The 18,512-nt window shown below is 46.4% G+C and overlaps 1 protein-coding gene across 3 annotated transcripts in view; it reads left to right on the top strand.

Moving 5' to 3' along the window:
- Positions 1-18,213, top strand: part of GPC3 (glypican 3) — a 293,898-nt gene extending 275,685 nt beyond the window's left edge. For all 3 annotated transcript variants that reach the window (XM_080990368.1, XM_080990367.1, XM_080990366.1), the window contains one exon: positions 17,208-18,213. In XM_080990368.1, coding sequence (XP_080846494.1) covers positions 17,208-17,377 — 170 coding nt within the window. In that variant the 3' untranslated portion in view covers positions 17,378-18,213. The remainder of the gene's footprint in view (positions 1-17,207) is intronic.
- The last annotated feature ends 299 nt before the right edge of the window (positions 18,214-18,512 follow it).

Raw genomic sequence — 18,512 nt, 5'->3', positions numbered from 1 at the left:
TCTCAGGCCATTGGCCTTGCTGGCCACAGGGGCTGATGGAAGCTTGTGTCCAACACCTGAAAGGTGCCAGACTGGTGTGTACAATGCTGAGCTAGATGAACAAACATTCAGATTTAGCATATAGCAACTTCTAGTTGTTGTGGTTGCACACATCTGTGCACACACACTAAGCCTTCACACTGTAGCAACCTACGCTAGGATACAGAACACCCTCTCTCTGGGCTTAGTTGTTAACATAAAAAGACCAGGATCAGGCCAATGGCCCATCTAGTCCAGCATCCTGTCCTCCCAGTTTCCTCACTGATGCCTGTGGGAAACCCAGAAGACGCTCCTGAGCACAAGAGTCGTTTCCCCTCCTGTGCCTTCCAGCAGCTGATATTCAGAAGCATTGCTGTCTCCAGCTATTGAGACAGAGCACAGCCATGGATAGCTTTCTCCTCCATTAAATAGCCCATGCCTGGTCCCAGCCATCCCATTTATGGCTGCTTCAGTCTGTGGTCCAAACATTTCCAAAACGGATGGGTCTACAGAGCCCCTGCAGGCTCTCTTGCAATATGTTGAATAATGAACTGAAGATGTATGATCAGGCCTCCACTACAAGAAGGGCTTCTGCTACAAATTAATCTGAGAAGTGGCAATGTGGAGAAAGAAACCCTCTCTCTCTGTCTGCTTCTCTCTCTCTCCCACCCACAGCATTCTGTGTTGTGGCTGTTTCTTCCAGAGTGTGCTGAGTGGCAAAGGAAGAAGTCAGCAAAGTGCAGAGCACAGCCAGTTCCCAAAGAAGGGACTCAAAGCATCTGTCGTGAAAAGTGAGGGTTGCTTTCCAAAGATCTCCCCCACCCTCTCTTATGCCACAGTGTTCCAGCACCATGGTGAGGCTGAAACTGGGGTTCTTCCATGAGGCCTGATGTAATTGGAGAAGAACATCTTGTCCTCAGGAGAGCAGGAGAACAGCTGAACGGTGTTTCAGTCTCAGGAGCCTGACACAGTCAGAATGGTTTGACATAAATAGCTCAGTTTCACAAAACCTTTGACAAACTGCAGGCTTTCATTTTAAAATAATAAGAATAAGAAGCAAATAAATGAAGAAGTCACCTGCTTCTGGGTGCTCTTGCAACTGGTGGTGCTCTTGCAACTGATATTTTATTTTTAAGAACGAGTTTGCCTATGAATTAACTTGAGCTGGTGGAGGTGGCCAGATGTGGAGGGATGAACTTCTTGGTCTGCACCTCAAACAGAGGAAGCTACAGTATGCTGAGTCAGAACTGAGTTGGTCTTCCCAGCTCAGGAGCAGTGAATTTCCGTGGTCTTGAGCAGAGAGAGGTTTTTAAAAACCATCTGCTCCCTGGTTCTTTTAATTGGAGACATCAGCGATTTAACTTGGGACTGTTCAAGTATGAAGCAGGGAGTTGTGGCCCCTGCCTAAATGGTGATCTACTTAAGCCAAGGGTGGGGGGCCCAGGGATCTCTGGATGTTACTGGACCCCCAACTCTCACCAGCCTCAGGCAGCATGACCAGGGACAGGGCTGATGGGAGCTGGAGTCCAGAAACGCCCAGAGAGCTGCAGGCCCCCACCCCTGACCTAAGAAGCAGCATTCTTCTTCTTTTTTTATATTTTATTAAATCTTTTTCATAATACAATAAAAGAAACTGAAACAGAGAGTGGGAGAAAATGTTCTCTCTAGAATAATAGAATCATATATTATGTATTGAATTTATGTACCACCATATACCTGGAGGTCTCAGGGCAGTTCACAGAGCAAGAATCATAGAATCTTAGCATTCAAAGGGACCCCAGGGGTCCTCTAGTCCAACCCCCTGCAATACAGGAATTTCAACTAAAGCATCCATGACAGATGGCCATCCAACCTCTGCTTAAAAACCTCCAAGGAAGGAGAGGCCACCACCTTCCGAGGGAGACTGTTCCACTGAATGATACCAAACTGATCTGCTTTCAGTTTGGCAATATTTCCTCAGTCTTCTGACCTAAATAGATTAATTCATTTTCCTTTTTAAACAAAAAGTCCAAAAGAGGTTCTCTAATTAATGTTACTATCAACTTTGTCTCCAATAACTTCAACAATTCCTCCATATTAAACAATAATTAGCCTTTCCATCTTTGTCCACACAAAGAGTCTCTCTGCTGTGACCATACATTAAAATAATATTCCATAGTTCTTTACTCATTAAGTATTCATTAGTTCGTACCTAGTTCTATTTCTTCTGTTCCCATTACTTGCTGTATTTGCCGTGGTTTGTCATCTTGATTTTGAAAAAATTACTGCTTCTCTTTATGCATCTTCCATTCTTTTCCCAATAAAAGCATCAAAGATTTGATAGTCTTTCGCCTCTAGATTCACTCCAAGCATTCATGACTGCATGCAAGATATGGAAGGATACCTCTGCTTAGAAGAGGCATTCCTTCCTGAATGAGGGAGATGCCGCCTCTTAGTTCAGGGATTAAGAAGCACATGGAGCTCCCTGGACGCTGCTGGACTCCAGCTCCCTCCAGCCCCAGAGAGCAGTGGGGAGGAATGTGGGGCAGTTGGATTCCAGCAGCATCTTGACAGCCACATCCTCCCCGCTATAATGGTGAATTGGCTCACCTTGATTTTAGTTGGCAGCAGCTGCTGCTGCAGTTAGAAGCACCGTGGAAATTATTGTGTATTTATTAAACCTATTAGTTGTTTTAATTAAAAAACTGATGTAACTCAAAGCAACTTAGCAACAAGGGCTGGAAACAAGCTGAGGTCTTTTGAGTCTCTGCCCCTGTTGCAATGCACCTTGTATGAAAAAACAGCCACTGGCTGAATTATGGGTTTGTTCTTCCTCCCTGAAATATACTCAGAGTCGCAAAGTGATTTCATGCTCTTTATTCGGCTCATAGTGGTGAGGAGGAATGAATGAAAGTCCCCTCAAAGTATCTGCTTTATATACATTATTTACACAATGGGCTGCACATGATTGGCTAATTCTGGAATTCTACTGTAAGCCAATCAGGTTGTGGATTCACTTATATCTGGAGCATGATTGGGTGGTTCCTGCCAACCAATCATACTGCTGCATTGTTCTAGGACCAATCAGACGGCTGCATTCTGAATCCTATTGTTCTAGGACCAATCAGACTGCTGCAGTTTGGATCCTATTCAACTCAGTACATAACACTCCCCTTGCTGGAGGTCTGAAGGTTCTTGGAAGGACCTGCCCTCTGGCATGAGTGCCGGCACTAACTGTGTGCTCTGTTAGAGTGCGCTGAATTTTTCAGCTTTCAAATTACAAAAATGAGAGGTGGTAAAAAGTTGCAACATGAGTTGGGAATTCAAAACATATTTTGGTTAAATTAATATAATTTAGTTTTGACTGGTAAGTAAGATCTGTGCAAAATTACGTAGAAATCATTAAAAATAATTGTCAAGTACTTGCAGTTATATTAGAATCATAGAGTTGGAAGAGACCACAAGGGCCATTGAGTCCAACCCCCTGCCAAGCAGGAAACACCATCAGAGCGCTCCTGACATATGGTTGTCAAGCCTCTGCTTAAAGACCTCCAAAGAAGGAGACTCCACCACACTCCTTGGCAGCAAATTCCACTGTCCAACAGCTCTTACTGTCAGGAAGTTCTTCCTAATGTTGAGGTGGAATCTTCTTTCTTGTAGTTTGGATCCATTGCTCCGTGTCCGCTTCTCTGGAGCAGCAGAAAACAACCTTTCTCCCTCCTCTATGTGACATCCTTTTATATATTTGAACATGGCTATCATATCACCCCTTAACCTCCTCTTCTCCAGGCTAAACATGCCCAGCTCCCTTAGCCGTTCCTCATAAGGCATCGTTTCCAGGCCTTTGACCATTTTGGTTGCCCTCCTCTGGACACGTTCCAGTTTGTCAGTGTCCTTCTTGAACTGTGGTGCCCAGAACTGGACACAGTACTCCAGGTGAGGTCTGACCAGAGCAGAATACAGTGGCACTATTACTTCCCTTGATCTAGATGCTATACTCCTATTGATGCAGCCCAGAATTGCATTGGCTTTTTTAGCTGCCGCGTCACACTGTTGTCTCATGTCAAGTTTGTGGTCAACCAAGACTCCTAGATCCTTTTCACATGTACTGCTCTCAAGCCAGGTGTCCCCCATCTTGTATTTGTGCCTCTCATTTTTTTTGCCCAAGTGCAATACTTTACATTTCTCCCTGTTAAAATTCATCTTGTTTGTTTTGGCCCAGTTCTCTAATCTGTCAAGGTCGTTTTGAAGTGTGATCCTGTCCTCTGGGGTGTTAGCCACCCCTCCCAGTTTGGTGTCATCTGCAAATTTGATCAGGATGCCCTTGAGGTTATCATCCAAGTCGTTGATAAAGATGTTGAATAAGACCGGGCCCAAGACAGAACCCTGTGGCACCCCACTAGTCACTCTTCTCCAGGATGAAGAGGAACCATTGAGGAGCACCCTTTGGGTTCGGTCAGTCAGCCAGTTACAAATCCACTGAGTGGTAGCATAGTCAAGACCGCATTTTACCAGCTTCTTTACAAGAATATCATGGGGCACCTTGTTAAATGCCTTGCTGAAATCAAGGTAGGCTACATCCACTGCGTTCCCTTCATCTACCAGGCTTGTAATTCTGTCAAAAAACGAGATCAGGTTAGTCTGACATGACTTATTTTTCAGAAATCCATGCTGACTATTGGTGATCACAGCATTCCTTTCTAGGTGCTCACAGACTGTTTGCTTAATGATCTGCTCCAGAATCTTCCCTGGTATTGATGTCAGACTGACTGGGCGGTAATTATTTGGGTCCTATCTTTTCCCCTTTTTGAAAATAGGGACAACATTTGCCCTCCTCCAGTCTGCCGGGACTTCGCCTGTTCTCCAGGAATTCTCAAAGATGACTGCCAGTGGTTCTGAGATCACATCTGCCAGTTCTTTTAATACTCTTGGATGCAGTTCATCTGGCCCTGGAGACTTGAATACATCTAAACTAGCCAAGTATTCTTGTACTATCTCCTTAGTTATTCTGGGCTGTGTTTCCTATGCTGAATCATTTGCTCCAAATTCTTCAGGTCGGGCATTGTTTTCTTTATCGGAGAAGACTGAGGCAAAGAAGGCATTGAGGAGTTCAGCCCTTTCTGTGTCCCCTGTTTGCATTTCACCATCTTCTCCTCTGAGTGACCCCACTGTTTCTTTGTTCTTCCTTTTGCTACGAACATACCCATAAAAGCCTTTTTTGTTGCTTTTAACCTCTCTAGCAAGCCTGAGTTCATTCTGTGCTTTAGCTTTTCTGACTTTGTGTCTACACGTGCTGGCTATTTGTTTGAATTCCTCTTTGGTGGTTTCCCCCCTTTTCCATTTTTTGTACACATCCTTTTTTAATCTTAACTCAGTTAAAAGTTCTTTAGATAGCCACCCTGGCTTCTTTAGGCACCTTCCATGTTTCCGTCTCATTGGTATTGCCTGACGTTGTGCTTTTACTATCTCCCTCTTAACAAACTCCCAGCCATCATGAACTCCCTTTCCTTTTAGTATTACTGTCCATGGGATCTCACCCAGCACTTCCCTAAGTTTTATGAAGTCGGCTTTCTTAAAGTCAAGAAATTGAGTCCTAGTATGCTTGGCTGCTCCTTTCCGCTGTATAGTAAACTTCAGAAGAGCATGATCACTCGCGCCTAATGATCCTTCCACTTCTACCCCACTAACCAGGTCATCAACATTGGTTAGGACCAGATCTAAAATGGCTGTTCCTCTTGTTGCTTCTCCCACTTTCTGGACAATGAAGTTGTCTGCAAGGCCAGTGAGGAATCTGTTTGACCTTATGCTCTTGGCTGAGTTTGACATCCAACAAATATCCGGGTAATTGAAGTCCCCCATTACTACTATCTCCCTTCCTTTTGCATGCTTGGCCATCTGTTCCAGGAAGGCATCATCTATGTCCTCCGTTTGGCTTGGGGATCTATAGTAAACTCCCACAATGAGGTCACTGTTATTCTTCTCTCCCTTAATTTTGACCCAAATGCTCTCACTTTGGCTTTGAGGTTCTAAATCTTGGATCTCTTCACAGGTATACACATCCCTGACATATAACGCCACTCCTCCTCCTTTCTTGTCTGGTCTGTTTCTCTGAAATAGATTGTATCCCCCCATTATTACATTCCAATCGTGGGACTTATCCCACCAGGTTTCAGTGATGCCTATTATGTCATATTTAGTTTGCTGTACCAAGAGCTCAAGCTCATCTTGTTTATTTCCCATGCTCTGCGCATTAGTGTACAGACATTGAAGTCCATTAATCATTCCCCCGTGTCTCTTATTTAAGGATTTTTTCCTCCCACCACTAGGTCTGCGTGCTGTTTATATATTACTACCAATAGCAGTAGTATTTGGCATTCCCTGACGTTTTCAGAAGGAAGGTTAAAATTCTTTAGTTACCAAAAGCAGACTTTGTTTTTCTTCATCAGACTTCGACTTACCAAGCTAAATGTTTCCCAGTCAAAAAATAATAGCAGTTTTGAATTCCTCACACCCAGAAATATACTTTTCCGACCACTCACTGAAGAAATATGCTAAAATTAAGTTTTGCTCCCTAAAATGATGTGTCCTTGTAGCTCCGTGGCAGAGCAGCTGCTTGGCATGCAGAAGGTCCCAGGCTCAGCCCCCAGTGGCATCTCTGGGGGGGGGCTGGGAATGTTTCCCTTGCCTGACACCCAGAGAACCACTGCCAGTCAGTGCAGACAGTTCTGATCTATATGAAATAGTGGTTTGACTCAGCATAACGCAGCTTTGCACGTTCTTCTTTAATTCAGTTCTTCCTCTGAAAACAACAGGGCTAGATTATTACTGTAACTTTAGGGGATAGGCCACAGCTGAGTGGTATATAGCACATCATTTGTGTGCAGAAGATCGCAGGATCAGTCCCCAGCAGCAGCAGGTAGGGCTGAGTGTGTTAGAGACAAAGACATAGAATCATAAGTGTTGGAAGAGACCCAAATGGTCATCTAGTCCAGTGTTTTTCAACCTTTTTTGGGGCAAAGGCACACTTGTTTCATGAAAAAAATCACGAGGCACACCACCATTAGAAAATGTTAAAAAATTTAACTCTGTGCCCATATTGACTATATATAAAGTAATTCTCTTGAATAGGAATCAAATAAACACAAAGAAAGTATTTTATAATTACTTTATTATGAAATAGTAAGTAAACAGAAATATGAAAAATTATAAAATATTTTATTCAGTGCGCAACCTGGGCCTGTTTGGCTGAACACAAAGCTGATATTCTGGCTGGAATCGAAGAAAGACACACACGTAGCTCTTCGTCAACAGCTCTCAGTCTCTCTCTGTATTTAGTTTTTATAGCAATCATGCTTGAAAAGCTCATCTCACACAGATATGTGTGGAAAATGGGAGCAATGTCAAAATAGCTTTGTTTGGCAGAAGGGGGAACTCCTTGGCAGTATCCAACCAAAAAGGTAGATCACCAAAAAGGTAGATCAGCAAATCTTAGCTTGAAACCACGATTTTGTCTCAGTTCAGTTAGTTCCTCCTGCTCCTGTAAAGTCATGTCCTTTCCACCAACTGATGCTGAGCTATAAGGGTCCCTAACCCAGTCAAGGCATTCAGTGGAGACTGAAGAGAAATAAAATGACAACTTCTCCGAGTTGTGGTGACTCGAGTCGCGACGTCATCTTCTCTCCACTGCTGCGCACACTGTGCTCGGGCGGGAAGGAAGTCGGAAGATGATGTCCTACTGTGATAGGTCCAGGCTGGAGTCTGGACCAATCACAGCCCGGACATCAGAAAAGTGGAGGGTGTCCCCCTGAGGAGCACCAATCGGCGCCCCTGCTGGCCGAGGGTGGGGTCAAAAACCCCACCCCCCCATACCCAGGACACAGTCCGGCGCCAACCTAGTGGGCGAAAATTTGATTATTATTTTTTTAAAAAAATCTTTCGAATTTTTCAATTTTTCCCACGGCACACCAGGCAACATCTCACGGAACAGTGGTTGAAAAACACTGATCTAGTCCAACCCCCTACAATGCAGGAATCATAGCTAAATCTCATGCTTGAATTGATGCACATTCAACCTTTACAAAAACCTTGGCCATGGCAAGAACTTGTTTGTACAGCAAGGGGTGTTTCTACACAATGACAGCCTTGCAATACTTTTACAGGGGATTTCATTTCCCTGTGCACTGCGTTCCAGATACAGCTGAGCCCAGTTGGGAAATGACTTTGTCCCTTGGTGCATGCCTGTTCCAGATTAGAACAAAGGCACTTAAAGTAAGAACATGCTGAGGGCAATACTTCTCCCCTCCACAAGATCCAAGCTGGCCAAAGAGGATGCCGGGCAGGAGGAGAAGGCCCTGCCTCTGGTGAACAGGGGCAGCCTTGTCTTGCAAAATGTGCTGAGGCATTTGAGCAGGATGACACAGATGTCAGGGCAAGGATGAAAGGAAAGGGCACATGCACACAGGTAGGAAAAGACCTGGGTGTTTAGAGGAATAAGTACTCAGAGGTTGTGGCAGGTAAGCACACAGGGGTCCCAACAGGCACGTGTAACAGTGAGTCGTACATAGAAAGAGAACCTCTCATTCCATGACAACACAACTGCATGTTACTTTGTGCAACCTCTCTCATGTCTGAATTCATGGAGAGCCCCTGCCTGTCAGTGCAGACAATATGGAGCTAGATGGGTCCAATGACCAGACTTTGTATAAGGCAGAAGGGCAGCAACTGGCATTCAGAGGCATGTTGTTTCCACCATCCTGTCCATGTTTTGTCCATGACACTGAATGGTCGCTTGTGTATTGGAATCCATGACAGCTCCAGAAATGATTGGGCAAATGCAAGGGAGAAGTCTGCATGCCTTCCTGGGTTGCCACTGTTCTAGCTGCCTTTGCTCCTGTGCCTTTAATGCCCAAGGGCAGTCCCCATGGTGCTGATGAGCACACTCTCTCTGTCTCTGTCTCTCTCTGGGTGAGAAGCAGCTTCTTTTCATTTTCTCATAATCCACTGCATTTAAAAGTGAACACCCCTTTTAAATTGGAGTGGGGAGAGGTAGAAACCACAAATTCTCTGGGTGCCACGACACTTGCCCACGATGCGACTCGACATGCAGGATAATTGCAAACTGGCACCCAGCAGCTTTGTTTCCACCCTGCTATTTGGCTCAGAGGGTGGCTGCCTCGGCTGTAGGTGGACACGCTGCGGTACAAGGCAGTGAATGATTTAGGCAAGCGAAACCAGCTTCCTCCAGTAACAAAGGCCAACTTGTTCGCAAAGCATGGAGACCCTGCCATGCAGCAGGATTCTAAGAAGATGGAGAAAGGAACTGGGTTCTGCCAGGGCCAGATTATGCCCTTTAGAAGCCCTAAGAACTGAACAGATTGTGGTGGGTTCTACATGCAATTCAAAATAAGAGCACTGCACTGGAAAATAAAATTTTACTTTTGAAAAGGTACAGAATTTACATGTATGCTGAAATGTAAATGCATGGTTAAACTATGGAACTCCCTCTCACAGGAGGCAGTGATTGCCACGAACCTAAATGACTTTTTAAAAGGATTAGACAGATTCACGGAGGAAAGAACTATCAACAGCTGTGAGCCATAATGGCTCTGCTCTGCCTCCATTGTCAGTGGCATGATTGTTTCTGAATATCAGTTGTTGGAAACTGCAGGAGAAGTGAGTGGTTACAGGAGGCTGAACTCGAGTTGGACCCCTGGCCTGATCCAGCAGCTGGCTCTTCCTATGCTGTAATGGCAAGATCTGACTTCCTCGGATTATTTCGATCAGCGTTAGTAGGAGAGCCCCTGGCTTAGGCAGGGATAAGTGATAAAAAGAGAAGAGGGAAATGGGGAGTATAAGGAAGTCCGGCTAAGTTTTTATTTTCCCTGTGGTGACTAATTCTTTTGAAGCATCAAATGCCAAGTTCTGTTTTGCTGGTGGCCTAAACATGTGCTCAGCCTGCCTTTTGGGCTCTCCCGAACTGGATGCTCTCCAGCAGCCAGGTATGAAGGGGGTGTAGTTACTGGGCAGAGTCCATGGAAATGAGAGGAAATAAGAGTTCCATCTCATGCCTGCATCATCATCATCATCATCATCGTCATCATTAATTAAATTTATATACCACCCTTCACAGGGCGGTTTACAAAACACAAAATGCAAATAACAACAACAACAATAATAATAATAGAAACACATTTAAAAGGACATAGATTGTTTAACAGCTTCCCCTAGAAGATGGTCTTCAGGAAGTAAAGTATTCACCAGGGCCCCTTCTGGTTGGAAGCATCTGCCCTTCAGGCCCTTATTATTGACTGTGAAGCAACCTGTGCAAAGACCTTTGCATTTTCCTCTGAGCCTTCCTGGGAGTGCAGTGGGTTTGCTTTGTTCTGCATTTGCTGCTTTATCTGTTTCCTTTTTTCTGTTGCTTTACACTTGTGGGAGGCATAGCTCAGTGGCAGAAGATCCACTTAAGAGGGTGGGGTCTCACGGGATGGATGGGCAAAGACCCTTCTCTGCCACAAACCTGGGGAGCTGCTGCTGCTGGTCAGAGCAGATCACAAATGGGCAGGATGGGCAAATTTGTTGCTTAGTCGTTTAGTCGTGTCCGACTCTTTGTGACCAGAGCACGCCAGGCACTCCTGTCTTCCACTGCCTCCCACAGTAATATGTGACAGCTTCCTGTGTCCTTTTTATGATATTGATTTGTTGCTGAATTGGTTCTTTTTTCAATCAGTAGTTTTGTAATTTTGCACCTTTTTATTTTCGTTGTGTTGTGTTACTGTTGCAAGTGGATTATATTTTATTTTAAAAGGAACTCGGCAGCAAGATGGTCTACAATTGTTGGAAATAAATGGAGGAGGAGAGGAGTTGGTGCACTAGGGGCCACTATAGAGATCTCCCTTCCCATCCCTATCCCACCAATGCAGGAGTGTTGAAACTTATAGCATCATATTCATTGTGCTCTCAGATTGAGACTCAGTGGAGCTTGGTGAAGGATGTGCTTCTGGGGAGCTGGAGAGGGAGAGGAAGGGGGCTGGAATGTGTGAGGCCAGGACATAACAACAACAGAGAGAGGTAGGGCTTGCACATCTGAGACACCAGGGATAAGTCGCACCTACAATACTCTGTGTGCTGCTCAATGAGGCACCATAGGGTTGTACCCAATGCTGGGTCTTAGGTTCATTTATTTTAATGGGTCTACTCTTGAGTAGGACTTGGTTGGATACAGCCCGTAAGAGTTGGAGGGCGAGGGAGGTATGGTGGTGGGGGCAGATGTTATAGGCGAAGGGGATCGAGATACAGATATGCTCGTACCCCTTCCAATCTGCGCCCCATCCCGAGGGACGAGGGTAGGGTGAGCAAGGATTACTCACCTCCGTCACTGGTGTTGTGCAATGCCAGGTCTATAGGCAACAAAACCGCCACTCTGCAAGATTTCTTTACCTCGCAGGGGGTCGACCTGGCTTGTGTGATGGAGACCTGGGTACGCGAAGGGGCAACAGTTACCTTACGAGAGATGGCGCCCCCGGGTTTCTCCGTCCTCCACCAGTCGCGGACTGTGGGCCGGGGGGGAGGGGTGGCATTATTAATCCGGGAAGATTGTCCTTTCAGGGCTCTACCATCGCCATCGATCCCCAGCATTGAATGTGTTGGCCTAGTGTGGGGCTCCAAGGAGAGCTTGGCTGTCTGGCTGGTGTACCGGCCACCTAGCGCACCAGCAGCCACCCTGTCAGGCCTGCTGGAGGCGGTGGCCGGCTGGGCCTTTGAGTTCCCTAACCTATTGGTATTGGGGGACTTCAACATCCATGCTGATGCCACTCCCTCCTCACAGGCTCTGGACCTGGTGTCTTCCATGGCCACACTAGGGCTCTCCCAGTTTGTTTCAGGCCCCACACATCAAGCAGGCCACACGCTGGATTTGATCTTTGGCGTAGGTATAGATGTGATCATGTCTCCTTCAATTAAGGTGCCATGGTCTGATCACTACGCTCTGAAAGCCAGGATTGACTTTCCACCCCCACCCTGCTTAGGTGGCGAGCCGATTTGGGCTCGCCCGCAGAGGCTGATGGACCCTGATAGATTCCGTCAAGCCTTGCGGGACCTTGCTCCCCCTGGCGACTCATTGACTGAGCTTGTTGAGGGCTGGAATATCCAGCTCCTGGCAGCCATAGATGAGATCGCACCTAAGCGCTCTCTGCGACTCCGCAGAAACCGGGCTCCCTGGTTTACCGAGGAGCTTCGGAAAATGAAGCGGGACCTCAGACGGCTAGAGCGAGTATGGCGGGGTGCCCGTGACGGAGCCTCAAGAACATCTTATAGGGTTTTTATGAAAACCTATGAGATGGCAGTGAAGGCTGCTAAGAAGCCTTACTTCTCGGCCTCCACTGCATCCGCTAGCTCTCGCCCGGCGCAATTATTTAGTATAATTAGGTCTTTAACGTCCCTTGAAGGACAGCCAAATTTAAATAACAATCTGACACACAGCTGTGAGGCATTTGTGAACTTTTTTGCGGAGAAGGTCCTGTTGCTCTGCCGTGACCTCCCTGCCAATTTGGATACAATAAAGGAACTGGAGGCCCCTCGACTGTCCTCGGGTCCAGTACTGGACCACTTTGATCGGATATCCCCAGCCGATGTGGACAGACTCCTCCGAGCTGGAAAGCCCACCACCTGTCCTCTTGACCCGTGCCCGTCTTGGCTGATTAGAGCGTGTCCAGACGAGGTGCGGGCCCCCCTGGGGGATATCATCAATTTGTCCCTTGGCACCGGGATATTTCCAGGGAAATTGAAGGAGGCAGTGGTGCGCCCGCTCTTAAAGAAAACATCATTAGATCCCTTAGATCTATCCAATTACCGCCCAGTTTCGAATCTTCCATTCCTGGGTAAGGTGATTGAGAGAGCGGTTGCTGAACAGCTTGGTAGGTTTCTGGATGAAACATCGGCTCTGGATCCATTCCAGTCCGGCTTCCGCACTGGTCATGGGACCAAGACGGCTCTGGTCGCCCTAACAGATGATCTCCGCAGGCAGCTGGATCGAGGCGGGTCGGGGGTGCTGATTCTTCTAGACCTGTCAGCAGCCTTTGACATGGTTGATCACGAACTCCTGGACCACCGCCTTGCCGACGTGGGGATCCAGGGCACAGTCCTTCAATGGCTGCGCTCATTTCTCTCTGGTTGGGGACAGAGGGTGGCACTTGGGGGGGAATTGTCATCGCGCCACTCCTTGGTGTGTGGAGTGCCTCAGGGTGCGATACTCTCCCCGATGCTTTTTAACATCTTTATGCGCCCCCTCGCCCAGCTTGTCCGGAGTTTTGGGCTGGGTTGCCATCAGTATGCCGATGACACCCAACTCTATCTGTTGATGGATGGCCATCCTGACTCGGCCCCAGTCACACTGACCAGATGTTTGGAAGCTGTGGCTGGATGGTTACGTGGGAGCCGGTTGAAGTTAAATCCTTCGAAGACAGAGGTCCTGTGGCTGGGACGGGACGATATGGGATTGGGGGGGCAACTCCCATCTCTTGCAGGGGTGCAATTAGTGCCAGCACCGTCCGTTAAGAGTTTGGGTGTAATCTTCGATACCTCCCTCTCTATGGAGGCGCAGATTACAGCTATAACAAAGGCGGCATTTTTTCATCTCCACCAAGCTAAGCAGTTGGCCCCTTATCTCTCTCGCCCTGACCTAGTCACTGTGATCCACGCAACGGTCACCTCCAGACTGGATTATTGTAACTCGCTCTACGTGGGGCTGCCCTTGAGACTGACCCAGAAACTCCAGCGGGTGCAGAATGTCGTGGCGAGACTCCTTATAGGGTCTTCGCTGCAAGATCACATTCATCCGGTACTATACCAGCTGCACTGGCTCCCGGTGGAGTACAGGATCGGTTTAAGGTGCTGGTTTTAACCTTTAAAGCCCTATACGGCCTAGGACTCTCGTACCTACGGGACCGCCTCTCCTGGTATGCCCCACAGAGGAACCTACGGTCTGCAAATAAAAACATCCTGAAGGTCCCAGGCCTCAGAGAGGTTAGGCTGGCCTCAACTAGAGCCAGGGCTTTCTCGGCTGCGGCTCCAATCTGGTGGAACACTCTGTCACAAGAGACTAGGGCCCTGCGGGACCTGACATCTTTCCGCAGGGCCTGCAAGACAGAGCTGTTCCACCAGGCCTTTGGTCAGGGCCCAGCCTGACTCCCTCCTCTGGCAACCTGCACAGAACTTTGCTTAACGGTTGCTATTAATTTGATTTTAATTAATTTTTATAATGAAATGTTTTAGAATGTTGGATTATTTGATTGTTTGATTATTTGATTGTTGTTAGCCGCCCTGAGCCCGGCTTTGGCTGGGGAGGGCGGGATATAAATAAAATTTATTATTATTATTATTGGATGGGTTGTCAGAGGTCATCTAGTGCAGCCCTCTTCTGCACGTGTGTTGGTGAAACCAACAATCCATTGTGGGGATTTGCAGTTGGCTCCAAAGTCTGCCAAAGTGTTCCATCTTCTGTTGCCTTTGCACTCATACTCTGCGCTCACATTCACTGCCTTGTGTCTGTGTGTGTGTAAGAGAGAGAAAGTTTGAGTACAGTAAAATGTTAAATTTCTTGACTTCGCTGGGGATTCCCTGCCTCCTCCTTTATATACCAGTGACAGTGACAAAATCACCCTGAAGGGGCCCCTGCTGCTGATCCAGGTGCGTCAGAGTCCACAGACAAAATCCCAGCTCCTCCCTAACTATTGGTTTGATTATTTTTTTATAAATGGGCTCAATGTGGTGGCCCATCTTGTTTTTATTTGGCTTTCAAAATGGGTTGTTACATTCTTTTTCCCAAAGGAGAGGCAGCAAAGGAATACTAAAAATTAAATATTTAGCTTGTCGGAAGTGAAAAGGGACTTAATGTTCTGTATTCAGCTTCACAAATACCCTTCTGAGGCAGGGAGCAGGTTCTGAGGCATATTCCCGTTTTCCAGTCTGAGGACACTCAGTGTCACCATTATTGGTTAAACCAAGCAAGGCTCAAAATCTGTTATCTTTTCAGCAACATGCAGGTCACCCTTGATTTTCTTGCATCTTTGATAGCTGTGCCTTGATAGCACCACCCTTCTTGCTCATCTGCGGGCCAATATCCCCACCTTTCTCAGCCCCCTGATTCAATTCATTCTTGATGGGTGTTAGGTGTCAAAGAACAAATAATTCTTTCCCCTTGCTGCTCACGGCACAGTCTTCATGGCGGCAATGCAATTACGGGAGAGGATAAGACATTGCTCAGCTTCATGCTCTGTCCAGCCTGGAGGCCATCCACCAGACTGTGCTTGGCATCTCCTCCAGAAGGCCCGGAGGCATGGCAACATGAAGGCATTCTCTGGCGTTGGCACCTAGCGGTCTCTCCTGTGGCTTGGTGCCAGCCTCACGTTGCCTTTGATGTTCTCCTTTTGTTTGCAAGGCATGAGTCAAAAAGGCTGGCCTTTTATGGGACTGAAAATGGGGTGAGGATGGTGAACAGAGGGGAGAGCAGAAGGTAGCCAGGCACAGATATATAAAACCAACTAGGTTTATTTTTACATTTGTGTGTGTGTGTGTGTGCTCTCTGCTGCAATGCACGGGCTGGCTATGGCAGCTCAAAAGCAAATCTCCTTCCCTTCCTGGCTTTTGGCATGACTTTGGCTGCCCTTGCAGAGCTTTCCAGAAATGTTGGCGTCCAGCAAAAGGCGGCTGGTTGGTGATGACTCGGTACCTGGAAAGCTTGTGCCAAGGGAGATGAGAGGCATAATTCAAATTGTGTTTCCCCAGTGGAATGTCCCCCACCCCTTAACCCTTCCCCCATTTTTTATTTTTTATTTTTGTTGACATGGAAAGCACATATTTGAAGGCTTACAGCTGCTGGTCGCTGTCATTCCTGTTGCATGTTGAAGCAAGTCCAGAAGATCTTTGCGTTTGATGTGCTACCAGTTTGAAAAATCAAACATCCAAGCCCAGCCAGCCGCTCACCACTAGAAGGGAGCTTTTACAAACACACACACACACACACACACACACACACACACACACACTGCACTCAGAGAGAGTGGGTGTGTGCTGGTGCTTTCAAGAGAAGAGCTGGTGGTGGGAGGAGGTGCTTCTTCTCCTGCTCCAAAATGCCAGCGGAGCTAACGAATATCCTTGCAAAAGGTCTGTCTAACTAGAAGCACAACGTATAGGGCTGGAGCGTAAGAGGAGGGAGGCTGGGGGAACTGAATTAGCACAGGTTGTCAAAATTGCCACCTGGGTGTAGCCTGCCTTGTTCAGCTCTGGAGCTGATTTTGGGAGGCTGCCTGGAAGAGCTTGTGTGGCGGGGGGGGGGGGAGAATCTTGGCAGGACCAAGAGATTTAATTGAGAACTGGCTCCATGGCAGGAATGTTTGCATCATACAGAAGCCATTAGCGTGATTGGGCTCCCTTGTCCTCTGTGAATGTGCCCTGTGGTGTGTGGTCTGTGCTCCCCAACGGAATCCCGCTTTGTGGTTGCTTTTGCTGGAGTGAATAGAGAAGAATTCTGAACACTACGTAAGGTGTCTGGATTCTTCTCTCTCTCCACCCGCCACCCTTAACCCACTTCTCCCACACCTCAGGCTGCTCCTTTAAAGGAAAGGAATGTTGTGGGGAAAACCTGGGAATTTTGAAATGCAGTTCTTCTGCCAAAATGAATCTAGTAGGGCAAAGTGTGCATAAAAATACATATGATAAGTGAAAAATGGCATAGGAAAGTCAGCATTACATTAGGGAATGTTGGTTTGCAAAACAAAATGTGTGCATTTGGCAAAATTGTGCAGTGAAATATGTGTATTAGGAGAGATTTTCACTACAATCCTGATAAATTTTCATGAAGACTTGAAAAGTTGTGCAAATGTGGAGAACTGAAGATTGTAAAAATGGGAAATGCACACCCCTCCAAAAAGGTAGAGCAAGATTATCCCAGAACTGGAGCACCAAGAGAGCCTTGTTCTCTAAGCAATACAGAAAGCTTAAAAGCTCCCCACCTTATTAGCATTTAACTTGTGGAATTTCAACTAGCCAGGCTTCAGCAGCATATGGTTGAAATCATGTGGGTTAGATGCACACAAGATGTGGATATATTGTACTGATAGACCTGGAGTACTCAAACCTTCTCTTAAAGTCATTTGAGCCACTAGCAGTAGGTTCCAGTCCATATTCAATATTCTTTCCTTTCTTTATTCTAGAGCTGGCGTATGATCTGAACACAGACAACATCCCTTCAAACAAGCAGCTCTGGGATCAGAAAAGCAAAGAGGTGTCAGTGATTCACAACCTTGGAACAGGCGTCGTGATGCCGGGTCTGGATCTTTTGGGCTCTCTCCTAACAGTCCTACTTCTTCTGCTTGCCAAATAGTCACTGAATTTGTGACATTTCGTTTTGTGAAGTTTGCTCACAAACTCTCTTTCTCCTCCCAAGGCATGTGGAAAGAGCAGCTTCAAATAAGTTTCATTTTTTAAAAATTCAAATAAGACTCAAAGGAGGGGCTCGTTGTAGATGTAGTGAACAAAAGAAAGTTCTTGTGTTTTGGAGAAGTCTTGCCTAATTATAAGAGGGTAAATATACTCAACATTTGCATCCCTTAAGAGATTTATGAAGATGGAAGTTTTTCATAGCTTTTTAGAACAACAGCCTTGTTTCATCTTGAGCTAATTGGCATGGTCACTTAAAAATGGTATTAAGCATCATCCACTGGCTTTTAAATATATACATATTCAGTAATTGGACTGATTTTAGTGGACACTCACCTGAGAAACCTACAATATCCCAAAGCAGCAATGACATGTTTTTACTCTGAGGGCTGGAGCCCTGGACTGAATTTTCAACATCTGTAGCAAGATTGGCAGGAGGCATCCAGACTGAGCTTTCGTTGATTTGAAACTCTGGATTGTGGTTAATTATGAGCTACATATACAAATGTTGGAGAAATGTTTATGTGTGTTACATGGCTGCTTAGACAGCTCCCTGAATTGCAAACAAACAGACCACTTCCTGGAAAGGATGGGTGCTGGGAGTTGGGAAGAAAATGGGCAGAACTAATTCAAAGCCTGCCCTTGTAGAGCTGACCTGATTGGTGATGGGAAGACAGGCCATTCTGGAGAGGCCCCACGCTGTAGGAAGAGGCACCAAGCCCTTTGCAGAGAATACAGAACAGCAAGCATGTCATTTTTAATAAATTTCTAAAAAGCAAACCACCGACAACCAAATGTGTTTTGTTTATCTGTTGGTCTTGTGCTCAGAGCCTGCATTTTGAGTCTTTGGAGGTCAGCCTAGTTGGGCAGCTTTGGGTTTATAATTTGCTGTTGAGGCAGCCAGGCAGTATTTTTAGGAGAAATAGATTCCAGCGCCAGATGAGGCAAGTTGATCTATAGTGGTGGGTGTGTATGTGTGTGTTTCTGCATTCATTGCAGCTGCAAGACTACACACACATTTTAATGTCTGCCTTTAAAGCTGCCATCCCATACACAGTTTTATGTGGGGAAAGGCCCAT

The sequence above is a fragment of the Podarcis pityusensis genome (assembly GCF_964106645.2).
Source record: "Podarcis pityusensis genome assembly, chromosome: Z".
NCBI lineage: Eukaryota > Metazoa > Chordata > Lepidosauria > Squamata > Lacertidae > Podarcis > Podarcis pityusensis.
Note: the sequence above shows the minus strand (reverse complement) of the source record. Positions and strands in the feature narration are given on the sequence as shown.